We start from the raw sequence: 23,318 nt of genomic DNA, 5'->3' as shown, positions 1-23,318 counted from the left end.
GGATATGAAGCTATTCTTTCACTGCACTCGTAGACAACCAGGGAATATGAAGCTATCCTTTCACTGCACCCTTAGACCACCAGGGGATATGAAGCTATTCTTTCACTGCACCCGTAGACAACAAGGGAATATGAAGCTATCCTTTCACTGCACCCTTAGACCACCGGGGAATATGAAGCTATCCTTTCACTGCACCCCTAGACCACCAGGGAATATGAAGCTATCCTTTCACTGCACTCGTAGACAACCAGGGAATATGAAGCTATCCTTTCACTGCACCCTTAGACCACCAGGGGATATGAAGCTATTCTTTCACTGCACCCGTAGACCACCAGGGAATATGAAGCTATCCTTTCACTGCACCCCTAGACCACCAGGGAATATGAAGCTATCCTTTCACTGCACTCGTAGACAACGAGGGAATATGAAGCTATCCTTTCACTGCACCCTTAGACCACCAGGGGATATGAAGCTATTCTTTCACTGCACCCGTAGACCACCAGGGAATATGAAGCTATCCTTTCACTGCACCCCTAGACCACCAGGGAATATGAAGCTATCCTTTCACTGCACTCGTAGACAACCAGGGAATATGAAGCTATCCTTTCACTGCACCCTTAGACCACCAGGGGATATGAAGCTATTCTTTCACTGCACCCGTAGACCACCAGGGAATATGAAGCTATCCTTTCACTGGGCCCCTAGACCACCTGGGAATTTACAATGCTACCCTCGCTGCTGTACACTGCCAGGGAACTTGCAACGAATTCTTTCACCCCTCCCCTGCCCTAGACCAGCAGGGATTTTACATGTAACTCTTTGCCCTAGCTCACCAGAGCCCCTGTTGCTGGGACCCGGTGACTCCCCTGTATACAGCCATATGAGGGCTGGAGCGTCTGACTCCGGGGAGAGCGGTGTGCAGCGGTCTGGAGCGGAGCACACAATAGTGCCGCTTCCTCAAAGTAATGCCGCCCCTTGTTTCTAACCAAGCTGCACAGTGCCGAGCGGCCTCACCCCCTGTAACTTCTGCTCGGGGGCTTTGAAGCCGCACGAGGGTCTGGCTCAGTATGGCTTCCTGTCCTGATGGCGGTGGCTGCGCTTTCACCCCGCCTCAGTGATGGAGGCAGAAGCTGACGCTCCCGGTTCCATGGCGCTCTATCAGAGCCCTGGAGCATTGGGTCCTTGACCGGAGACGTTGAGGTGGTCCCACAATGGCTCAGGGATCATCCTCTGTGGTGTCCTTTACACTGGGCTTTCCCCTCTGCACAGTTTTGATGTTTTGACTTTTGATGGATGTGATTAATGTACTATATTTCCTTTTATTTTTCTCTAGAAGACGAGGGCAATGGCTGCGTACTGCTGCACACGTCACGAAAAGTAAGTGAACCCTTAAGTAATCCTAGCCCGCCAGTCAATACTAATGTTCCTGCTGTACCCACACCTTCCTGTTAGTAGTCGGGCAGGTCCATAAAGTCCCATTTACCTGCTGGATGATAGGGGTGTTCTTTTGACGTTTTCCGGGCTGGTATGTTGTGTGTCACCTTATCCTATTATAGAGAAGGAGAGGGCCCGTACAGCCCAGTGGGGCAGGTCCCTGACCCGGCAGGAGACTCCTTCCTCCCTCTGGTGACCTAATGAACCAGAGCCCGCGTTGTTGTCTTGTTGATGTTACGGAGTCAGAGGTTTCCGCGCCACACGCCGTCTAGAGTTAGGTTTTATGACTTCAGTTGTTTTGTTCTCTCTCGTTACCGTCCCTCGTAGACATGATCTTCAGAATGTGGAATTCCTCTTAATTAAACCCATCTCTTTGTACCAAGCAGATCGAGGCAGCACAGCCCCGCGGCTTCACTCAATCCCCCGAATAAATACTGGCGACCGCCAAAAGACGCTTCTCCTTTTATTAAATTATCTGGCGGTTTAGATCTCGCGGCACTTCTCATTTATAAACAAGTCTGAGATGCCGGGCGCCGTCAGAGGCATCAAGAAGGCCGACCATAGATGCAATCGCTAACTGGCCCTCGCCCAACATAGTTGTATCTAGGGTGACCTGACCAACGGAAATTGGTCACGTCTTCAGATTTTTAGGACCCACAAACCAGCCACACTCCATTACAATCCTGGCCTAGAAGTAACCTCAACTAATTACCACTGTATAGTTATCCTGAGAAACTTCAATTGGGATGTCTGATTTATGCCAAAAAACTATTTCTCTAATCATTCCCAAGAAATGGGCTTTTAAGAGTTTTCAACAGGCTCGTTATCATCAGCGGCAGGATTATAATAATTGATAACTTTTTACACATAAGATAACAGCATTAACCATTCACAATAGGTGATGTCACAGCTCACCTCCTCCTCCTGTACAATGACTGATAACACCTCTATATACAGTAGATAACACAGGATCCACCATTCACAATAGGTGATGTCACAGCTCACCTCCCTTCACAATGAACATTGCACACGCTCATTAGATGCTTCAGTACAAAAATGGGCGGAGTCTGCGCATTGCTGCTAATATTAATGCATTTCCTGAAACCACTGGAAGTTTGAGCCTAAAAAGCCCCAGTGACCAGTTGAGAATTGCAGTATCGGGTGGGTGGACCAGGATTGGGGATATGGGTCGGGGTTGTCTTCATGGGACAACCCCTATAATTGATGGCCGCTTCCCACTTCAGAGGTCTCCAGTTCAGATGGTGACTGGTTTCCAGTTACTTTCCTCATTGCCTCGTCACTTCTGCTCTTCAGGTGATGATCTGTTTTCTGTTCCTGTTTTAATTTTTCTTTTTTTTTTTTTTTTCTTTCCAGTACCTAAAGTTAAAAAATTTTGAAGAAGAGATAAGGGCTCATCGAGACCTGGACGGTTTCCTTGCCAAAGCCAGCATTATCCTGGACGAGACGGCGACCTCCCTGGATGACGTCCTGCGGGAAATGCTCAGGCACTATGTGGAAGAACCCGAGAACATCGATCCGAGCTGTAACTTTGAGAAAATAATGAGTACATTATTCACAGACGCTGGCTCTCCAAGGGAAGGGAATGGTACGGAAGGGTCTCGTTATGCGGTCATGTCGTCTGTGTTACTCCCCCCACTCCTCTTATTATTAAGTAGTGATAGATGGTGGATAATCCCCGGACTCCTAGGCACATCACATACAGGGCTTCCCACGCCCGAACTCCATGTTTACACCAACCTTAAAGGGCCTCCGCATCAGACTAATCTCTGCTTAACGCAAGGTTTTCTGCGGGACTGGCCAGCCTCGTAGTGTTTATGGCACACTTACCCCACAGATGTCAGAGGAGAGAAAGATTGGACATGCCGAACTACAATGCCCCGTCCCTTGTCCAGTGCCTCAGGAGCATGCATCTGTCAGCAGCTTACTCTACCGCCTTATTTTATACTCGCGCATGCTCGGACATGCAGAGTGCAGGCCCCGGGACGGTGAGAGGGTCCCCTGCACAGGCCCCGGGACGGTGAGAGGGTCCCCTGCGCAGGCCCCGGGACGGTGAGAGGGTCCCCTGCGCAGGCCCCGGGACGGTGAGAGGGTCCCCTGCGCAGGCCCCGGGACGGTGAGAGGGTCCCCTGCGCAGGCCCCGGGACGGTGAGAGGGTCCCCTGCGCAGGCCCCGGGACGGTGAGAGGGTCCCCTGCGCAGGCCCCGGGACGGTGAGAGGGTCCCCTGCGCAGGCCCCGGGACGGTGAGAGGGTCCCCTGCGCAGGCCCCGGGACGGTGAGAGGGTCCCCTGCGCAGGCCCCGGGACGGTGAGAGGGTCCCCTGCGCAGGCCCCGGGACGGTGAGAGGGTCCCCTGCGCAGGCCCCGGGACGGTGAGAGGGTCCCCTGCGCAGGCCCCGGGACGGTGAGAGGGTCCCCTGCGCAGGCCCCGGGACGGTGAGAGGGTCCCCTGCGCAGGCCCCGGGACGGTGAGAGGGTCCCCTGTGCAGGCCCCTGGATGCAGCTGACATTTGTGCAGGGTTTGTGCACACTGTAGGCTCCCTATAGGCCGCTATCGCAGGCTCCGAGTCTAGCTGCCACCGATCTCCCTTTTTCACGTGGCGGTACAGTACGTAATACACATCTGTAAGCAGTATGTTATACAAGGGAGTCGTTCTTATCGCATTGCCCAGGGTGCCCTTTTGGTGCCGAGCTGTCTGGGGTGGTTATATCTGTGCCCCTGACTTGCATTTCTTCTGACACATTGCACAATATGGCTGTACAATGGGCAGATAGAACAATCTGCTTCTCATGCACTTTTTTTTTTCTCCTGGATTACAACATATTTGGAAGGCGAGCGAGAAGCGGTAATAATAAACTTGCCCAATTCCCATGTTTACTCCTTGTAATGGCACCAGGAGGCAACGCTCGGTGCGGCTGATGGGCCGTAGGATCAAATGCCAATTGGCCTCTTGTTTTCCTCCTTGAATATTTGTTAGGTGACTCATTGGCCCTAGAGACTCGGATCTAATTCCTTCCAGCTCCGGCTGAGGTGAAGCAGCTGTTGCAGTTTGTCTGACTAGGCAATAACCTTATTGACATAGGAAAGGAAGCACGTGCCTCCGCTGTATGGCTGCCGGGGAGTGCGAGCATGTGCCTCCACTGTATGGCTGCCAGAGAGTGCGAGCATGTGCCTCCACTGTATGGCTGCCGGGGAGTACGAGCATGTGCCTCCGCTGTATGGCTGCCGGGGAGTGCGAGCATGTGCCTCCACTGTATGGCTGCCAGAGAGTGCGAGCATGTGCCTCCACTGTATGGCTGCCGGGGAGTACGAGCATGTGCCTCCGCTGTATGGCTGCCGGGGAGTGCGAGCATGTGCCTCCACTGTATGGCTGCCAGAGAGTGCGAGCATGTGCCTCCACTGTATGGCTGCCGGGGAGTACGAGCATGTGCCTCCGCTGTATGGCTGCCGGGGAGTGCGAGCATGTGCCTCCACTGTATGGCTGCCAGAGAGTGCGAGCATGTGCCTCCACTGTATGGCTGCCGGGGAGTACGAGCATGTGCCTCCGCTGTATGGCTGCCGGGGAGTGCGAGCATGTGCCTCCACTGTATGGCTGCCAGAGAGTGCGAGCATGTGCCTCCACTGTATGGCTGCCGGGGAGTACGAGCATGTGCCTCCGCTGTATGGCTGCCGGGGAGTACGAGCATGTGCCTCCGCTGTATGGCTGCCGGGGAGTACGAGCATGTGCCTCCGCTGTACAGCTGCCAGGGTATGCGAGCATGTGGCTCCGCTGTATGGCTGCCAGGGACTGCGAGCATGTGCCTCTCCCGCTGTATGGCTGCCGGGGTGTGCGAGCATGTGCCTCCGCTGTACGGCTGCCAGGGTATGCGAGCATGTGGCTCCGCTGTATGGCTGCCAGGGACTGCGAGCATGTGCCTCTCCCGCTGTATGGCTGCCGGGGTGTGCGAGCATGTGCCTCTCCCGCTGTATGGCTGCCGGGGAGTGCGACCATGTGCCTCTCCCGCTGTATGGCTGCCGGGGAGTGCGAGCATGTGCCTCTCCCGCTGTATGGCTGCCGGGGAGTGCGAGCATGTGCCTCTTCTGCTGTATGGCTGCCGGGGAGTACGAGCATGTGCCTCCGCTGTACAGCTGCCAGGGTATGCGAGCATGTGGCTCCGCTGTATGGCTGCCAGGGACTGCGAGCATGTGCCTCTCCCGCTGTATGGCTGCCGGGGTGTGCGAGCATGTGCCTCCGCTGTACGGCTGCCAGGGTATGCGAGCATGTGGCTCCGCTGTATGGCTGCCAGGGACTGCGAGCATGTGCCTCTCCCGCTGTATGGCTGCCGGGGTGTGCGAGCATGTGCCTCTCCCGCTGTATGGCTGCCGGGGAGTGCGACCATGTGCCTCTCCCGCTGTATGGCTGCCGGGGAGTGCGAGCATGTGCCTCTCCCGCTGTATGGCTGCCGGGGAGTGCGAGCATGTGCCTCTCCCGCTGTATGGCTGCCGGGGTGTGCGAGCATGTGCCTCTCCCGCTGTATGGCTGCCGGGGAGTGCGACCATGTGCCTCTCCCGCTGTATGGCTGCCAGGGACTGCGAGCATGTGCCTCTCCCGCTGTATGGCTGCCGGGGAGTGCGACCATGTGCCTCTCTCGCTGTATGGCTGCCGGGGAGTGCGAGCATGTGCCTCTCTCGCTGTATGGCTGCCGGGGAGTGCGAGCATGTGCCTCTCCCGCTGTATGGCTGCCGGGGAGTGCGATCATGTGCCTCTCCCGCTGTATGGCTGCCGGGGAGTGCGAGCATGTGCCTCTCCCGCTGTATGGCTGCCGGGGAGTGCGAGCATGTGCCTCTTCTGCTGTATGGCTGCCGGGGAGTGCGAGCATGTGCCTCTCCCGCTGTATGGCTGCCGGGGAGTGCGAGCATGTGCCTCTTCTGCTGTATGGCTGCCGGGGAGTGCGAGCATGTGCCTCTCCTACTGTATGGCTGCCGGGGAGTTCGAGCATGCGCCTCTTCTGCTGTATGGCTGCCGGGGAGTGCGAGCATGCGCCTCTTCTGCTCTATGGCTGCCGGGGAGTGCGAGCATGCGCCTCTTCTGCTGTATGGCTGCCGGGGAGTTCGAGCATGCGCCTCTTCTGCTGTATGGCTGCCGGGGAGTGCGAGCATGCGCCTCTTCTGCTGTATGGCTGCCGGGGAGTGCGAGCATGCGCCTCTCGCTGTATGGCTACCGGGGAGTGCGAGCATTGTGCAGCTTTTCTTCGGCATTGGTCCTAACAATGGTTTTGACCAACAAGTTGTTTTGTGTTTTTATAACATCCGTTTTTGAAAGGGAAAAAAAAGGGGCAAAACGCTTCTAAAGACGTTTGGGCATCTTTAGCGTCATCCCAGTAACTTGGACTGTAAAATACAAAGTGTCTTCTAACGCTTGAAGGACAAACCGGCGGTCACTTTCCCTGATCGATAAGCCATGTTATTAATCAAGTGGATAACTCCTTTTTTTAAAATCAGTTTTGCAACTAAATTGGAAGCTTTTTGTTTTCTTTGATTTCTGAAAGTGGCACAAAGGTATTCACAAGTCAGAACCAAGCTTGACGTCTGCGTCACTGAGGAAATCGTATCGTTCCCGCATTCTCCACCAAATACGGAGGTTTCTCATGTAGTGCTGCTAGAAGCAAATGCTATGGAGGCTTTTAATTAAGGACTCCTGGTAGGACTTAGATGTTTGGGGCAGAACGTTGGCTCAGTGGTTAGCACTGACTCCTTGCAGCGATGGGGTCCTGGGTTCAAATACCACAAAAGATGACATCTGCGAGAAGTTTGTGTGCTCTCCCCATGTTTGTTCAGGTCTCCTCCCACACAGAGATAGTGATGATGATCTTCCCCAAACTTCCACAACCCTATATCTCCATTTTTTTTTTTTTTTTTTTTTTTTTTAATTTATTTATTCATTTGTAATTTAACAGATCCCTTCTTGCTTTTTTTGGCTCCTCTTGGTGCCCCGTGTGAGATGCTTACATGGTCTCTCACTGGCGCGGCCTCGTGTCTTTATCCTCTTGTAAATTTAGATTGCGAGAATAAAAATATCGCCTGCTGCCATTGAAACGTTTCCAGTCCCTCTTAACTCTGCGCGTTTCACGCATCTTTATTTCAACAACTGCAGAAATCTTGTATTTTGTGGATTTTCCAACTTCGATATTTCAACACTTTTTTTTTTTTTCCCCCCTCCTGCTGCTGAAGAGTTGTGTCCTGAGCGAGCGGTGGAAATGGTTACATAAATCCCATCCAAAAGCCTTACATAATACAAGTTGTGTCCTCCGCACAATGCCGCCTTCATGGCTCCCGCCCGCCATGCATCACACATAATAATGGGATGTCCTTCACCGTGGAGTCCCCATAGATAAGGGGAGAAAATGTGGATTTTTATTTTATTTTTTTTAAACTTATTTAATTTTTTTTTTTTTTTTTTTTTCATTCTTTCTTACAGTACATCTCCTTTCCGACACGATTCAAGGAGTGTCTGCCACGACCATGGGCATTCAGTATCAGCAATCCTGGCTCTGCATAATGTAAGGAAGACCTGTGCTTTCAGCGTGATTGTTTGCTATAATGCTAATATGCTCACCAATGCTATGCTCTGCGGGTGCTGGAAATTGTATGTCTGCCTGCTTTTGGCTTTACAAATACAAAAAAAAATACAGAAAAAAAGGAAGTGTCCCACTACATGGCAATCCACTAAAATCACAGTTGTGTAGTGATCACAGCCCGTACGGTTCTAGATCCCCAGGCCTAGTAGAGCATACGTAGTCCACATCTACCGATTTTCTAAGTTCCAGGTCTAGTAAAGCATACGTAGTCCACATCTACCGATTTTCTACTTTCCAGATCCCCAGGTCTTGAGCATACGTAGTCCACATCTACAGATTTTTCTACTTTCCTGATCCCCAGGCCTAGTAAAGCATACAAAGTCCACATCTACCGATTTTCTACTTTCCAGATCCTCAGGCCTAGTAAAGCATACGTAGTCCATATCTACAGATTTTTCTACTTTCTAGATCCCCAGGCCTAGTAAAGCATACGTAGTCCATATCTACAGATTTTTCTACTTTCTAGATCCCCAGGCCTAGTAAAGCATACGTAGTCCACATCTACCGATTTTCTACGTTCCAGATTCCCAGGCCTAGTAGAGCATACGTAGTCCACATCTACCAATTTTCTACGTTCCATATCCCCAGGTCTAGTTGAGCATACGTAGTCCACATCTACAGATTTTTCTACTTTCCAGATCCCCAGGCCTAGTAAAGCATACGTAGTCCACATCTACCGATTTTCTATGACTTTACTTTATCGCAATGGACATGGATTTTTATCGTAGACTTCCATATATGTTTCAGCCTCCAGCTAGACAACAAAGAAGAAAGCAAAGCGGCTTTAACCCCTTCACACCAAGAGAGACGTTTAAATCCGTATGATTTATAAATTTATTTTTTTAAATTTTTTATCTTTTTCTGTTTTCTAACACTTGAAAGCGCTGTTCGAGGGGTGTTCCATAAGTTATCTACCCCGGTATTAGAGAGCTGAGCTTTCCTGGAGAAGTTCAGGCTGATGAAAGCTCCGGAAGTGACGGGATGGCAAGTGCAGTACAGTGCGGCTCTACATGGAAAGTGGGGGATTTGGAGCTTCGTTCCATGATGGAATTACTTTAAAAAGGGAGAAAAGTCCATTGTTAGTTTAATGGATGTGTAATAATGATGATTCTGATCCCTCCTCACCCCCTAGTAATGTTTTGGGCCAAGTAGTTTAAATTGCGTAGGAAATCAGCAGGTGAAGATGCTCCTTCTTCTTGGACATGGCGACCTGCTAAAGCTCCTTCAGAGGAAATGTGCTTAGGAAAAATGAAAGGGGTGTTCTGTGTGATACCACCAGCATAGGGTGATGGTAGACTGGCTACCCACCTGTGTGGGTGGTCGTGTGCATCACAACCTTTGTAAAGAGTAGAATTAAAGCCAAGGTTTGACTGCTGCTCCCAATGGGGAAGAACAAGGTAAATGGAGAGGAGCAAGGCAACGGTAAGCCTCAGGAGCTGCCTAATTATCTCAAGTCTTGAAGATAAAAAAAAAAAAAAAAAAAACAGATTTATTCGAGCAACACTTTTGGAATAGAAATAAATCTACTCTGAAGAGCATTAGATGAATACATTGGGTTTTTATTGTCAAGACTCGGTTTGGAAGTGCCCGGGGTTCACCGCTTCCTTGACTGTGATTTTTGGAAGAAAGGTCAAAAGCGGGTGCCATGAATGTTGACACCTGAGCAAATAAACATGCCGCCAGAGGAATTGGATACGCTTAGAGAAAATCCAGGAGACTTCTATAATCTAATTATAGGTGATGATACTTTGGTCCAGCACCATGATCCTGAGTCCAAACAAGGGTCCCCGCAGTGGAAGCACACGGGGTCACCAGCCGTCAGCTGGAAGATAAATTATGGAACGCCCCTCGTGTGGTCTGGGGCAGATTTCAGATATTGTTCTGCATCTGACGTAGAGTCATGATACATATAAATGGCAGACAGTCCTTTACCAGGCGACCTCCCCGGGACTTGTCACCGTCCGTGTCCCTTAAGATACCGTAAGTGACACTAGAGGCTTTACAAATGGAGATGGTCTGGTCTCCACCTTTTTGGACCATTTTTTTTTTTTTTTTTTTTGCTGTTGAGTTTTATACAAAATTTTGCCCTAATTTTCCTGTTTACAGTCTCCGTGTTTTTCTTGCGCTTTGTACTAGTCTACTACTAAATCCTTGGAGCTACAAACTCTCCTTAGACTGTCCTACTGAGCTCGCTGACAGATCCTGTTAACTCCTTCTGCAGCCAGTACAAAACCTGCACAACCCAGAGGTTAGAAAAGCCAAACGGTGCAACATTTTGTAATGAAACCCAACAGCAAAAGTCATCAGTAGCCTAAATGAGCATGCATTTACGTAATGCAGGAAAGTTGTCCCAGTAGGTGAATCACTAACTTTTTGCTAACTTTTGGATGTTTCTGGAATATATATTACATAGCACAGGCTCCTGCAGACGCGCCGCGCTTTCTCCGTGTGCGCGAACTGCCTGAGCCCGTCAGCATCCCGGAGCCCCATGTGGATCTGCTTACAAGTTAATTGTATACGTCTGCGTGGAACAATGCTTTCATTCAGCCGTCCCTGGAGCTTTCATCTGACGTACCCCCAGACCGTGCACACACATGTACACATACACTACGCAGAGGCCGTGTCCAGCGTTGGATGGAGTTGGGGGTCCGGGCTCTGTGCGGCCGCTCATGTTCTCCCCTCTATGACTATACAGACCTTGTGCACTGGGCACAGTCAAGGGGAACCAAAAAAGGGCGAAACCCAATCTGTTCCCACAAAGCTGGAAGATACAATTGTCCACAATGTCTTGTGCTGAAGAATTACATTTCCCTTAAACCGAACCCTAAAAAGATCCCACAACGTTATCCTCCTCCACCACCTGTAGAGGGGGCACAATGCAGTCAGGGGGTAACATCACCAAACCCAGACTCCCCCATCAGACCCAGATAGAGAAGTGCGATCCATCACTGCACAGAACACGTCCAGTGGAGGCGGCTTTACACCACTCCATCCGACGCTCGGCATTGTGCTTGGTGATGTACGGCTGCTTGGCTATGAAGCTTCTGGCGGGGGCGCTGTGTTTGTGCTCATGTTATACCAGAGGAGGTCAGATATGTGGGTATAAGTTTCAAGTCCCATTAGGCATAGCGTCATTTCTTGTGCCGCCATACAGTTGCAGTATAAAGACACTTCAGAAACGACACGTTTGCATCAGCCGACTGGAGAAGCCGCAGAACTGGGGGGAGAACTCTTGTGAAGTCAGATTCGTCATCCTCGTCGTGGCTCCACCAAAAATGGTGAGTCTGAGTGCTGGACCATTGGGTGCTGGAATATAGTGGTAATCCGATATTCAGGTATAGTCCTTAATCAGGGCAGTAATTTCAATAATGCTCCATTTCCCATAATTTTGCTCTCTTCCTGCTTAGAAAAGTACCAAAACCGCAACAGAAGTTGGCCGGACGTTTGCCACCATGTTCTCAGACATTGAGTTCCGACAGAAACTTCTAGAGACTAAAACGGTAGAGGAGTTTAAGGATGCGTTGGTGCACCAGCGGCACCTCCTGACCGCAGCCAACAAGCACTCTTCAGGCAAAGACGGCCATAAAGCGAGCAGCCACAAACCTCTACAGGTGAGTGTCCGGCTTCAGATCGCCAACCTTCACTGTGCTGGCAAACGGAAAGGCGCCATTGCCCCATCAAGACAAAGGTCCTATCACACAAAGCCGTTCTCCAAGTGTCGTTGACCTGGGGGCCGGCCCCGGGGGGCTGTCGTTGACCTGGGGGCCGGCCCCGGGGGGCTGTCGTTGACCTGGGGGCCAGCCCCGGGGGGCTGTCGTTGACCTGGGGGCCGGCCCCGGGGGGCTGTCGTTGACCTGGGGGCCGGCCCCGGTGGGCTGTCGTTGACCTTGGGGCTGGGAATAATCCATTGCTGACGGCTGTCACTTTATAGATTTGAGTTATTGCTGGTTCACTTGTCTTCTTATTCCTGTCCTTTACCCATTCTCCTAAAGGATTTGCTACTGGTTCCAAGAGCCGGGCCTTCCAGGCAGGTCTGCCACAACTCCTTCTTCTGTCTTCTGGTCTGTGTCTCAGAACCACGAGCTACCCGTCATTGCTAGTAGCCGGGGACTGGGTGGTCGTTTACTGCAGAGGTGGTAAATAATGTGCCCTCTATAGTGACAGCAGATAAGGCAGGGGTCATTGATGAAAAGCTAGATGTGTGCAAGAATATAACTACTATAATACTGCCCCTACGTACAAGAATATAACTACTATAATACTGCTCCTGTGTACAAGAATATAACTACTATAATACTGCTCCTATGTATAGGAATATAACTACTATTGTCACGGATCCCTTCTCCGTGGTGTCACTTATTCGTCACGTGCCTGCTCACACGTGACTTCGGGTTGTGCCTGCAAGGGTTAATCTATCTCCCCACTCTCAGTCCAGCATTCAACCTCTGTCCTATGCTGTAATGGGAGCATAAATCACACACAGACCCAGGCCACACCCGCTCATACGCCCTGCCACCACTCATCGAATACACGGGTGATGAGTCCCGAAACTAACAATAATACTAATAAAAATATGTCTATCACTCATAAGGCTCACACACCTTTAGGCTATGGATTCTTTAGAACATTCAAGGTTCAACTTGGTAAAGTTTTATACTTTAATAGCAAAAAGTTCAATGCTTACAATAAGAAAAAGGTATAAAAATATGATAAAAAGACATACAACTTATGCAAAACAGTGTCAAAATAAACAGGAGAAAACTTAAAGAAATCATCTAACTGGTAGTTTGCTTTCTGTTCCCTGAGGAGGGGGTGAATGGAGTTGGTGGAACGCAACAGCTTCTCAGGCTGCCCTGCCATGTGAACACAATTCTCTGTCTGCAGCCTAAATTTATAACATTGGTCTGAGGTCTGGTTTCTAGACCGGCCCCTCAGGCCAATATCCTAACTGCTGCTTGTTTGATTGGGCCACGGCCGCGCCCCCAATGAATATATTATTTTCTCTTGTAGAAAGGTTCTCAGGGATAGATTCCCTCAGGCCGCAATTCAGCATCTCCCCTCCAAGACCTCAGAGGTGTCAAGTGTTCCTTTGTTTATGGCCTTAGCCAGACCTCCTGGTGGGATATGGAGACAGAATTTCTACTAGCCCCAAGGAAGTACCTATTAACACCTAGGTGCGACTTGCCTTCAGGACAGATGTTACATTATCACTAGTCACACATACAACCCTAGACATGTCACTATATATATATATATATATATATATATATATATATATATATATATATATATATATATATATATATATATATATATATATATATATATATAATATATATACACACACACACACATTTCACCACACTGCTCCCCTATGTACAAGAATATAACTACTATAATACGGCTCCCTATGTACTAGAATATAACTACTATAATGCTGCCCCTATATACAGGAATATAGCTACTATAATACTGCCCCTATGTACAAGAATATAACTACTATAATACGGCTCCCTATGTACAAGAATATAACTACTATAATACTGCCCCTATATACAAGAATATATCTACTATAATACTGCTCCTATGTACAAGAATATAACTACTATAATACTGCCCCATATGTACAGGAATATAACTACTATAATACTGCCCCCATAGATGAGAATCTGGGCTCTTTCCCTCTCTGCTGTAAGCACCCGTCGGTCCCCGGCGCTGGCTGTGCACAGGCTAAGAATGCTGCACATTGGTGTATTTCATGCTTTGGGCTGTTGCGTTTCATTCCATGTAATATAAACCTATGCGTGCGCTGCTTCCTGACGTACCAGCCGCTCCTTTCCTTGTGTAATACCGCCATCCATGCCGCTGTCAGCATTGCTTGTACTGATGGTTGTACGCTCCTCGCCTTGATGACATGCCGGCAGCCATGAGCTTCTCACAGTGGGACTGATGTGTTGTGGATTGTTTCTCGGTTTTGTGTGATTGTGATCCTGCACTTTGATGTTCGCTAGTTGGGTCGCAGATCAGTTGCCTTCATTGCCTGGTGTAATATGGCGAGTTTCTAGTCACTGATGGCAATCTGTGTTTTTATTAGTACAATTTTGTTTTTTTTTTATTTATGGATCAACACACAAAAAATAGAGGGGGGAAAAAAGGCAAAAAAGGACATAATTTCACACACAACCCTATGGGCCAGATAAAATTTTCAGCACCCTCAACATTTTTGGCTAAAAAAACCCCCCAAAAACTGCAGTCAATTGCTACTTACACCTCTCCCCCCTAGAATTTTGGAGCACTCTTCTTGCAAACAGCTCCAGGTCTCTCATGTGAAGGTGCCTTCTCCCAACAGAAAGTTGATCTCTTCAAGAGAAGATCTCTTCAGAGGTGATCAGTGGATTTAGATCCTGACTTATTGGTCACTTCAGAACTCTCCAGCACTTTGCTTCCATCCATTTCTGGGGGCTTCTTGAAGTATGCTTGGGGTCATTGAGACCCATTATCTAGGTATGGGCGATGAGTCCTGGAAATTACTAATAATGTCTACCACTCATAAGGCTCATACACCTTAGGCTATAAATTCTTTAGAACATTCAAGGTTCAACTTGTTAAAGTTTGATACTTTAATGCAAAAAGGTTGTGTTTACAGTAAGAAAAAGGTATAAAAATATGATAATAAAAAGACATACAACTTATGCAGAACAGTACAAAATAAACAGGAGAAAACTTACAGAAATAGCTAGCTTGTAGTCTGCGTCTTCTCCGTGAGGGGGGGGGGGGAAGTGAATATGGAGTTGGTGGAACACATCCGCTGCCCTCACATGCCCTGGTGAGATTTGGAGACAGGAACCTGCAGGACAGCTTGGACTTCTTTGGAACTTGATTGGGGCTGCTTATCCACCATATGGACTATCAGTTTTTCTGTCGTCCACATCCAGGGAGATTAGCTTCAGTGCCGTGGGTTGTAAACCTCTTATCTCACACACTGTGTATTAAGGAACATCAAGATCTCTGGAGATGGACTTGTAACCTTGAGATTGTTCATATGCTTCTACAATTTTGGTTCTTAAGTCCTCAGACAGTTCTCTTCTCCTCTTTCTGTTCTCCATGCTTAGTGTGGCACACACAGACACACAATGCAAAGACTGCATCAACGTCTCCCCTTCCTATCTGGTCTTAGGTGTGATTTTCATATTGCCCCCCCCCCCCCTTCCTGTTACTTGCCACAGGTGAGTGTGAACGAGCATCACATGCTTGAAACAAAGTTGTTTGCCCACAATTTCGGAAAGGTGCCAACACATTTCACAACACAGTTTTATATGAAATTCTGTCCAGTTTGCCTTTTTGTGTGTGTTTGTAATTGCAATAATTTTTTGGAATAAGTTAAGGGTGCCAACACTTTCAGCTATGACTATACTTCCTGTTCAGCCAGTAATGGGGTTGTCCATTTTCATCATCCGTTTCCTGTGTGGTGGCATATGTAATGGGGTCTGTAGAGACCTCCATAGCTCTCATTGACCATGATTGGTGTTCGTAGCTTCAGGTCATCCTGCCTCTGCTGTGGTGACACATCGTGTGTGATTTTGGGGTTTGTGGGGTCGTAACTGCCGGACCCTCATGCTTTTCCCTTCTTCTCTGCAGTTAAAGGAATTCTTAAATGTGGGAAAAGGAATTTTCGATGATATCGCGCGCAGGCTGCCCGTCTACCACCTGGATTTCACAGACGGTAAGATTCACTCACTTACTCTCCCCGAACCCAGGAGGTCGTACCGCGGGAGAGCAGAGAAGAGGCGCTGACCGTGAGTCCTGCGGTCTGGAAAATGTACAGCCCGCGAGTAGAGTAGTATGGAGGCGCCGGGGCAGGGATTATGTTCCCTTATACAAATCCTGAGCTGCATGGATGGCCATAAAGCTGCCGAATACCTAACAAATCACCACGCAAAGTGACATTCAAGGGGATCCCTGGTGAAGGGGGTTTACTGTAGAATCCCTGGTGGTCTAGTACAGGGAGGGGGTTAATGTAAGGCTGATACAGATGTGCCTGTCCGCTTCTGAATTGCTCTGCGTCATCATAAACAATCTGCCTGATAAGAGAGGAGACTTTAGGGAGTCAGTACAGGATCTTGGTCTCTTCACAGCTATAATATTAGATAGTAATTATTAGTGATGAGCGAGCGTGCTCGGGTAAGGTGTTATCTGAGCATGCTCGCTCATCTCTAGCTTTCCCTCGGCAGTAATGATATGACCCAGTTACTGCTATGGTCACAAAGCCATCGCTAAGATATCAGTGGTAATGATTCTCCTCCCCTCCCTTCTGGTGTCCTTAATTCCCCCCCCCCCCCTCCCCCCCAGGCTCTACAGACCCCTCATATGCATTCGCACAATAATATTCTAATAATGCACCCCGCCATTACAGCGCCATTATATAATGGGGAGTCCGAGGGGCGAGCTCCAGGTCATCCATCTCCGGTGCTCCTGCATGGTGGCGGAAACTGGATGGGACTATCGTCAATTAAAAACGTCTCCACATGGGGGGATTGTATTACATCTGCACCAAAGATTATTTTATTTATTTTTTTTATTTTAAATGTTATTCAGTTATGTCAAGTCAATACTTTCTCTCCATCTCCAGCCATCGTTCTATCTTAGTCTTTCTCCCCCATACTTCTCCATCTTGCTGTCTCCAGCTTTTCTTTTTTTTTCCTTTTTTAGTTTTGTTTTTTCTTTCCCCGCCTTCTCTCTCTCGTTTTTCCCCCGCCTTCTCTCGCCCGATTTTTCTTTTTCCTCCGCTTTCTCTCTCCCGGTTTTCCCCTGCCTTCTTTCTCTCGGTTTTCCCCTGCCTTCTCTCTCTCGGTTTTTCCCCGCTCTCTCGGTTTTTCCCCCGCTTTCTTTCTCGGTTTTCCCCCTGCCTTCTCTCTCTCGGTTTTTCCCCCGCTTTCTCTCTTGGTTTTTCTCCCGCCTTCTCTCTCTCTCTCTCGGTTTTTCCCCCGCCTTCTCTCTCTCTCGGTTTTTTTCCCCTGCTTTCTCTCTCGGTTTTTTCCCTGCTTTCACTCTCGGTTTTTCCCCCGCTTTCTCTCTCTAGGTTTTCCCCCGCTTTCTCTCTCTCGGTTTTTCCCCCGCTTTCTCTCTTGGTTTTTCTCCCGCCTTCTCTCTCTCTCTCGGTTTTTCCCCCGCCTTCTCTCTCTCTCGGTTTTTTCCCCTGCTTTCTCTCTCGGTTTTTTCCCCTGCTTTCTCTCTTGGTTTTTCCCCTGCTTTCACTCTCGGTTTTTCCCCCGCTTTCTCTCTCTCTCTAGGTTTTCCCCCGCTTTCTCTCTCTTGGTTTTCCCCTGCGCCTTCTCTCTTGGTTTTCCCCCACGCCTTCTCTCTGGTTCCCCCCCTTCTGCCTTCTCCCTCGGTTTTCCCACCCCGCCTTTTCTCTCGGTTTCCAAATCCCCCCAACCCCCTTCCCCCTTCCCCTCCCCCCCCCCCCCCCGCGCCTTCTCTCTGTTTTCACACCCCGCCTTCTCTTTTGGTTTTTCCCAGCGCTTTCTTTCTGTTTTTTTTCCCCCCGCCTTCTCTATTGGTTTTCCCCCGCGCCTTCTCTCTATGGTTTTTCCTACTTCTTCTGCCGCACCTTTATACCATTACTATACCATATCATGATGACACTTTTACCTCTGGTTCCAGCAGTAACCCCAGGATTTGTTGCTCTACTTTACACCGCAGGCATTATCGGAAAGAACAAGGCCATCGGAAAGTACATTACAACGGCGATTTTCTTGTACTTTGCTTGCCTCCTGCCTTCTATCGCCTTTGGCTCTTTGAATGATGAAAACACTCGCGGGGTGATTGGTAAGATTTTCTTTGAAGATCATTTGTTTTGCATCTATCAACTTGGAAGAGATTAAACAGGTGGGTAGCATCGGTGCTACTTACGTCTGTGCTGCTGGCATGTGTGGTCGTGTAGACGGTGCCTCCGTTGTGCTGACTGTGTGTACATTGTGTACATGGAGATACGTTGCTTGCCTGGAATTCAAATGTGGTGACTGTGATCTTCATTGACTTGGTGATTCTGACCGTGGTCATCAGACAGACCGTAATGTTCCTCTTTGCCCCCAATACAATTTGATTTCTAAGACTTTTCATGTAGACAGGGTGTCTCTGAATCCAGGCGAGCTACAGATCACAGCCAGGTCTGCTCAGCCACGATTTATGGGGTTCTGGGGTACGTTTCGCAGATGCTGCTTCCTCAAGAGCTCTGGTTCCTCCATTAAGACACAAGTTTGTGCTCTCTTCCTTACTGACTGAGAGAAAATTCATATAATCTTCAGTCACTGTAAATTTCTATGGTGGTGTACATATAATGTTCAGTCACTGTAAATTTCTATGGTGGTGTACAAGGATCAGTGCCCCTAGTGCTAGTGGTTTCGTAGCAGTCATATATTGGTATTTATGGATCAGTGTCCCTATTGGGGCGATAGTACTCATGTACTGGTATGCATGGATCGGTGACTCTAGTGGTGGAGGTCAGTAGTATTGTACTATAAAGGCACAGATGATTGGCCTCGGGGAGACCAAAACATCCAACACCGCGGAGACACCATCACGTGTTTCTCAACGCAGTGATTCCAGAACACTGCCCCCATCCCTTATGGGAAATATGCAGATGCATGTAAAGAAGCTGCGGAGACACCATCACGTGTTTCTCGACGCAAGCAGTGAATAGCCAGGCCTTTCCCCGAGAAGGAACAACCACGGGAAGGGCAGCATCCTATGAAGGAAAGCCGCCTATGCCAAGCATGGTATCCATCCACAGACAGCTGTTTCGGGGTAGTAGTATTGTACTGGTATGGTCTTGCATGGATCGGTTCCCCTAGTGGTGGAGGTCAGTAGTAGTCATGTACTGGTGTGCATAGATCGGTGCCCCTAGTGGTGGAGGTCAGTAGTAGTAATGTACTGGTGTGCATAGATCGGTGCCCCTAGTGGTGGAGGTCAGTAGTAGTCATGTACTGGTATGCATGGATTGGTGCCCCTAGTGGTGGAGGTCAGTAGTAGTAATGTACTGGTATGCATGGATCGGTGCCCCTAGTGGTGGAGGTCAGTAGTAGTCATATACTGGTATATGAGGATCGGTGCCCCTAGTGGTGGAGGTCAGTAGTAGTAATGTACTGGTGTGCATAGATCGGTGCCCCTAGTGGTGGAGGTCAGTAGTAGTCATGTACTGGTGTGCATAGATCGGTGCCCCTAGTGGTGGAGGTCAGTAGTAGTAATGTACTGGTATGCATGGATCGGTGCCCCTAGTGGTGGAGGTCAGGAGTAGTCATATACTGGTATATGAGGATCGGTGCCCCTAGTGGTGGTGGTCAGTAGTAGTCAAGTACTGGTGTGCATGGATCGGTGCCCCTAGTGGTGGATGTTAGTAGTAGTTATGTACTGGTATGCATGGATCTGTGCCCCTAGTGGTGGAGGTCAGTAGTAGTTATGCACTGGTATATGAGGATCGGCGCCCCTAGTGGTAGTGGGTTGGTAATAGTCATATACTGGTATCTATGGATCAGAGCCCCTATTGGCTCGATGGTATTCATGTACTGGTATTCTGGTATGCACGAATCGGTGCCCCTAGTGGTGGTCAGTAGTAGTCAGATACTTGTATATTAGGATCAGCCCCCCAGTATTAGCAAGTGAGTGCAAATGCATGTTGAAAGTTGTCAGTGTAGAGCTGAACGTCTGTTTCTAAAGTCAACCCGCAGAATTTTGGATAGGCAAAGAGAAGATATGAAATCATGGATGACTGATATAAATATAATGAAGCAAAATTACTCAACTTTTTATTAATTTTAACAGTGTAATTGTTGATAAAAGTTTTTTTTGTATATTGAACCTGTTTCTTGGATTGTGGCCCCTAATATTGCTGTCTTCATGAGCTCCCATATCAGCATGGCTTCTATTATGTTCTTTTGTCTTTTTGTACAGTCTGTTTTTTTTTTTTTCCTGCCCTCCTTGAGCGGGTACATGCTTTCTCCCCTGTCCATAAAATTACATGTTTTCTCTCTTAGTAACATAGGTTAGGTTAGATATTTGTATCCAGAGTGTTGCTGTCTTCATAGGCTCCTATATCAGCACAGCGTCCATCCTGTGTTCTTTTTTTTCATCCTATCCTTTTTGTTTTGTTTTGTTGTATACAGCCTTTTTTCTCTACCCTCTCTGAGACTGTACATGCTTTCTCCCCTCTCTGTTCTGGAAATGTCTGTACTACCACTCCCCACTCCCTGCTTCTGTCTTACACACACTCTGCAGCAGCAAAATGGTAAAGATTATTTAAACTTTAGATTGAGTGAGTGATTTTGGAGATTTAGTGATTTTCAGAGAAGTTCAGCTTTAATTTAATTACAGTTTGGTCCAGAAATAGTTGTACAGTGACCGCATCTTTGTGATTTCAGCTCTGCAGGATGCTGTTTTGCATGTAAAATGAAACTGCTGAGATCCAATTGAAGTTGTGACTTTAAGGTTTAATTAAAGGGGTTGTATAAAAATGATCATGGTGAAACCTCTTAAGAATTGTGGCCATTTTCCTACAAGCCTCTACAAAAGTAATTGGACAAAACGTTATAAATAAAATGTTAATTTTTAATACTTAGTAGAGAATCTTGAGGCCATGGCCGTCACCATCGCTGGTGTCCTCCGGTGTGAGGCTTTCCACCTTTACAACTTGTGGCTCTTTCTACCTTATGTCTTCAGCCTGTGAAATGCGGCTCGATGGGGCTGAGATCTGGGGATGACTCTGCCTTTGCAGAATTTCCCACTTCTTCGATTTCCCAGGATGTTTTGGGCCGTTGTCCATCTGTCCTGTGAAGCAGCGTCCAATCAACCTTACTGCATGTGGTTGGATCTGAGCACAAAGTATCGCCCTGTACACACCAGATTCATCCGACTGCTTCTGTCTTCAGTCACATCATCAATAACCACTAGTGTCTCGGTGCCATTGGAAGCCATGCATGTCCCCGCCGTCACAGTGCCTCCACCATGTGTCACAGAGGGTGTTATGTTTTGGATCAGGAGCCGTTCCAATCCGTCTCCAGACTTTCTTCTTCCTCTAATTCTAGTACAGGTTGATCTTCGTTTTGCTTTTCCATAACTGAGCGACTTCTTTAGATGTTTTTTTTTTTTGGCAAAGTCTAATCTGGTCTTTTTATTTCTAAGGCTGATTACTGGTTTGCACCTTGTGGTGAACCCTCGCTATTTGCTCTCATGAAGTCTTCTCTTCATGGTAGACTTAGATCCTCGGACACCAACTTCCTGTAGAGTGGTCTCCACTTGCTGGATGTTGTTTTTCTTCTTTGTGTAAAGGACTCTGCGATCATCCACCACTGTTGTCTTCCTGGACATACAGGCCTTTTTGTGTTCCCACGCTCACCTGTATCCCCTTTTTTTATTTATTTTTTTTTTTTTTGCAGAATGTGCCAAAATTGTTGATTTGGCTACTCCTAACATTTCTGATCTCTCTAAATGTTTTTCTTGTTTTCAGCCTAATGCTAATGTGTTTCTCTTCCATCAAGAGCTCATTTGACCACATGTTGTGGGTTCACAGCAATAGCTTCCAAATGCAAATGCCACACCTGGAAGAAGCTTAAAGGTACCGTTACACTAAACGATTTACCAACGATCACGACCAGCGATACGACCTGGCCGTGATCATTGGTAAGTCGTTGTGTGGTCGCTGGGGAGCTGTCACACAGACAGCTCTCTCCAGCGACCAACGATCAGGGGAACAACTTCGGCATCATTGAAACTGTCTTCAACGATGCCGAAGTCCCAGGGTAACCAGGGTAAACATCGGGTTACTAAGTGCAGGGCCACGCTTAGTAACCCGATATTTACCCTGGTTACCATTGTAAAAGTAAAAAAAAAAAAAAACAGTACATACTCACATTCTGATGTCACGTCCCCCGCCGTCAGCTTCCCTGCACTGTGTAAGCGCCGGCCGTAAAGCAGAGCGGTGACGTCACCGCTGTGTGTTCTGCTTTACGGCCAGCCGGCGCTGACACAGTGCAGGGAAGCAGACGCCGGGGGACGTGACAGACATCAGAATGTGAGTATGTAGTTTTTTTTTACTTTTACAATGGTAACCAGGGTAAATATCAGGTTGCTAAGCGCAGCCCCGCACTTAGTAACCTGATGTTTACCCTGGGTACCGGTGAACACATCGCTAGATCGACGTCACACACGCCGATCTAGCGATGACAGCGGGGTGATCAGCCAAAAAAAAGGTCCTGATCATTCCCCACGACCAACGATCTCCCTGCAGGGGCCTGATCGTTGGTCGTTGTCACACATAAAGATATCGTTAGCGGGATCGTTGCTACATCACAAAAAAGCGTGACGTTGCAATGATATCATTAACTAAATCATTATGTGTGAAGGTACCTTAAGACCTTTTACTTGCTTAACTGATGACCACATGTTGTGGGTTCTCAGCAATTGCTTCCAGATGCAAATGCCACACCTGAAATCAACTTCAAACTTTTCACTTGCTTAACTGATGACTACATGTTGTGGGTTCACAGCAGTTGCTTCCAAATGCAAATGCCACACCTGGAATTGGCTCCAGACCTTTTTACCTGCTTAACTGATGATGTATTAATGAGGGAAAAGCCCATCCTGCCAATTAAAGAGCTTCTGAGATCAATTACTTTTGGTCCCTTGAATATGAAGGAGCTGTAATTCCTAAACCTTTCCTCCAATTAGGATGTGAATACCCTCAGATTACAGCTGAGAGTCGGCACTTTAAGCCCAGATTAATTATAGAACTATCTTCACTATGTTTCGGTAAATGGCTAAAATGCCAAAACTTGGTCACCGTCCAACTATTTCTGGACCTAATTGTATATCATCATGGAGGACAAAAGTTGATGGGTGACCTTGCTAGATCTTGGCTCTGTTTTTTATTGATGTGTTTATTTGCAATTTTTTCTGTTGTTTTGGGATTTTAGTTTTTGTAAATGTGTTTTTTTGTTTGTTTTTATATATACCTTGAATTGTGTACTCAACACCATGTTCACCTGTTGTTCCAGATGTGCAGAAGACGATTATTGGTCAGGGCATTGGGGGGGTGATATACTCCGTCCTCTCCGGGCAGCCTCTGGTGGTATTATTGACGACAGCACCGTTGGCTATATATATCAAAGGTAGGTATGTGCATGTGGCTGCCGTCATTGTAGACTTTAGCCCACTGTGATGATAAACGTGCCACCCTGACACGGTCTGCAAGACCC

The 23,318-nt window shown here is 48.2% G+C and overlaps 1 protein-coding gene across 7 annotated transcripts in view; it reads left to right on the top strand.

The window, feature by feature from the left end:
* SLC4A11 (solute carrier family 4 member 11) overlaps positions 1 to 23,318 on the top strand; it is a 348,451-nt gene that overhangs the window by 299,389 nt on the left and 25,744 nt on the right. For 6 of the 7 annotated variants that reach the window (XM_069745126.1, XM_069745125.1, XM_069745129.1 and 3 more), the window contains exons 4-11: positions 1,334 to 1,377; positions 2,809 to 3,040; positions 7,911 to 7,992; positions 11,225 to 11,348; positions 11,478 to 11,681; positions 15,709 to 15,793; positions 17,773 to 17,898; positions 23,118 to 23,231. In XM_069745126.1, the coding sequence (XP_069601227.1) occupies positions 1,334 to 1,377; positions 2,809 to 3,040; positions 7,911 to 7,992; positions 11,225 to 11,348; positions 11,478 to 11,681; positions 15,709 to 15,793; positions 17,773 to 17,898; positions 23,118 to 23,231 (1,011 nt within the window). The remainder of the gene's footprint in view (positions 1 to 1,333; positions 1,378 to 2,808; positions 3,041 to 7,910; positions 7,993 to 11,224; positions 11,349 to 11,477; positions 11,682 to 15,708; positions 15,794 to 17,772; positions 17,899 to 23,117; positions 23,232 to 23,318) is intronic. The other variant, XM_069745127.1, reaches the window with a different exon arrangement.

The sequence above is a fragment of the Ranitomeya imitator genome, chromosome 1 (genome assembly GCF_032444005.1).
Source record: "Ranitomeya imitator isolate aRanImi1 chromosome 1, aRanImi1.pri, whole genome shotgun sequence".
Classification (NCBI taxonomy): Eukaryota; Metazoa; Chordata; class Amphibia; order Anura; family Dendrobatidae; genus Ranitomeya; species Ranitomeya imitator.
The sequence above is the reverse complement of the archived record's forward strand: the minus strand, read 5'-3'. Positions and strand labels throughout refer to the sequence as shown.